This window comes from Coregonus lavaretus (assembly GCF_964263955.1).
Source record: "Coregonus lavaretus genome assembly, contig: HAP1_SCAFFOLD_4228, whole genome shotgun sequence".
NCBI classification, from domain to species: domain Eukaryota; kingdom Metazoa; phylum Chordata; class Actinopteri; order Salmoniformes; family Salmonidae; genus Coregonus; species Coregonus lavaretus.
Genome location: NW_028161004.1, coordinates 7501 through 10000, shown reverse-complemented (window position 1 = coordinate 10000; position 2500 = coordinate 7501). Strand labels below are relative to the sequence as shown.

At 51.4% G+C, this 2500-nt stretch overlaps 2 protein-coding genes across 2 annotated transcripts in view; both read right to left on the bottom strand.

Moving 5' to 3' along the window:
• LOC311121220 (histone H2B) overlaps nucleotides 1-268 on the bottom strand; it is a gene marked incomplete at both ends in the record, with an annotated part of 375 nt that extends 107 nt beyond the window's left edge. The window contains one exon of the mRNA XM_084195734.1: nucleotides 1-268. This exon is cut by the window's left edge and continues 107 nt beyond it. Within this exon, the coding sequence (XP_084051860.1) occupies nucleotides 1-268 (268 nt within the window).
• Nucleotides 269-1034: 766 nt separating this feature from the next.
• LOC311121225 (histone H4) lies at nucleotides 1035-1346 on the bottom strand (the record flags this gene model as incomplete). The annotated part of the gene is made up of 1 exon (XM_084195738.1): nucleotides 1035-1346. The coding sequence occupies one exon, from the start codon at nucleotides 1344-1346 to the stop codon at nucleotides 1035-1037; it is 312 nt and encodes a 103-aa protein (XP_084051864.1).
• Between the last annotated feature and the right edge of the window lie 1154 nt (nucleotides 1347-2500).

Genomic DNA, 2500 nt, shown 5'->3' with positions numbered 1-2500 from the left:
AGGTGATGGTAGAACGCTTGTTGTAGTGGGCCAGGCGAGAGGACTCTCCGGCGATACGCTCGAAGATGTCGTTCACGAACGAGTTCATGATTCCCATGGCCTTGGAGGAGATGCCGGTGTCGGGGTGGACCTGCTTCAGGACCTTGTACACGTAGATGGCGTAACTCTCCTTCCTGGACTTTCTGCGCTTCTTGCCGCCCTTCCCTGCGGTCTTGGTGACGGCTTTCTTGGAGCCCTTCTTGGGCGCTGACTTTGCTGGCTCGGGCATGATGATGTCTCGTTGCTTCTCAGAAACGAATGAGGGGGTGAAGGGCGCTTACCCGTCTTATGAAGAGGAAGCTAATCAAAGTCGGCGGCCGTGGACACTCCCCTGCTTGCTCGTAGGCGCCCCTGCTATTTGCCCAGTGGAGCTCTAGCGCTCAAAAGAGCCTTCCGCTCAGAGGCTAGCTTCCCGAACAAAGACAATTGAGGGCGCGCGCGCGGGTCCTCACCCCCTCCCTCCTCTCTATAGCCTATGCTCTGTGACCGATGGGGAATTGTGTGTTTCAAAAGGGGGGCCTGAATAGTTGTCCGAATGGCACGATTGTTGTGCCACATAATGCTGGTGATAGAATTGCCCACGTTGGCACCGTCAGACATAGGGCTCCCATTTTGGACTGTGTGTGTGTGTGTGTGTGTGTGTGTGTGCGCGCGCGCGAACGCTGTCCCCCTCTTTTCGAGCCACATCTACCGACGGGTGGTGGTTTTATGTTGTCCAAATGCCACTATTGCTTGACCCAAAATAACAACGTCACTACACTTTGCCACTGTCAGATATAGGCCTCCCTCTGTGCGCTAAAACGGGAAGGGACATTAGAATCCGCTATTTAATACTCCCTGTCCACTCGAAGTGGCTCATACTTTCCTACCAAATAGCATACGGAAGAAAAGAAAAAAACACTATATGGAATGGGCCCTTTTGAAGCGGATGTGGGTGGCTCTTAAAAGAGCCTTTGGGTTCGAGTCGGGGTGTTGAGGTTCCGAAGAGAGTGCGTTTAACCGCCGAAACCGTACAGGGTGCGTCCCTGTCGTTTCAGAGCGTAGACCACGTCCATGGCGGTAACGGTCTTCCTCTTGGCGTGCTCGGTGTAGGTGACTGCGTCACGGATCACGTTCTCCAGGAACACCTTTAGGACACCGCGGGTCTCCTCATAGATCAGACCGGAAATACGCTTCACGCCGCCGCGGCGAGCCAGACGGCGGATAGCGGGTTTGGTGATTCCCTGGATGTTATCGCGGAGAACTTTTCGGTGACGCTTGGCGCCTCCTTTTCCAAGTCCCTTGCCGCCTTTGCCTCTTCCAGACATGGTGTGTTCGCTAGTTGAGTTCAAGTGAATGAATGACTTCAGCGCCGGTGCGTGGTGCGCTATTATCTGCGTTTGGTCGACCTGATTGAGGCCATCGGCACAGAAAGCGCGCCTCTGTGATATGTTCGGAGGCGTTGCAAAGGGGAGGGCGCTCGTTCTAGGGGACTAGGGAGGAGCGATTACAAAGGTGACGTGAAAGCAACTACCGTGCGCGGGAAACATACTCCAATACTGATATAGGCTATGTGGAACACAAGGCCAAACGGTGACAACTGGGAGATCAGCTAGTACACTGTGTCCCTGTCCTCATATTGTTGTTGTTGTTGTTGTTGTTGTTGTTGTTGTTGTTGTTGTTGTTGTTGCACCTGATTTTACTCATTGAGGACTTGCTAATTAGGTGACAGGTTGTTCAGTCAGCTGTGGCTCTCCAGGGCTACAAGAAAAATGGGTATTGTTGGGGGTAGGCTACTCTACCGCTGGAGTTGGGAAACACTGACCTAGTAGGATGAGTCTGTTTAGCTATGGAAGGACGTGTCGTATTGACTGTCATTAATAAACATCACTCTTCTTCTTTCTTCTCTAGACACCACTCGGCCTGACAGTAAGGGGGCCAAGAGGACCTGGGGTGCGGATGGGAGGGGTGGTGATCCCTCTGCAAGCTGGAGCGTTTACAAAATAGTTGTCATCATCCTTATGCCTAATGTGTGTTGCAGCCAAACAGCACACACTGTTTGTGTGACTCCCTGACATTACGCAATGATGTAAGCACATTTGGGAATGTCTTCCATATTGTTGCATAAAGACGACCGTGTGCATAAACTGTGAGACCGAGAGTGGCGTACCTTTACCCACACACACACACCCACACACACACACACACACACACACACAATGAAGGGATTGATTTCCTACGCATACAGAGGTGATAGTGATGTGCCAATATTGTATGGTACCTTTCTTAGCAAACCAATAATAAAGCTTCTTATAATGGAATTATTGTTATGATGTTGATCATTTGTATTGCCGCAGGATAGCCTCAGATGTGTCGTCAAAGAAAGGCCACAGAAAGAGGGCCCGTCTCAACTGTTCATTTCAAAAGGGACAAATTGGGGGGGTGCACTGATGCCTTAAGGGCCCAAGAGCACAGACTGCCA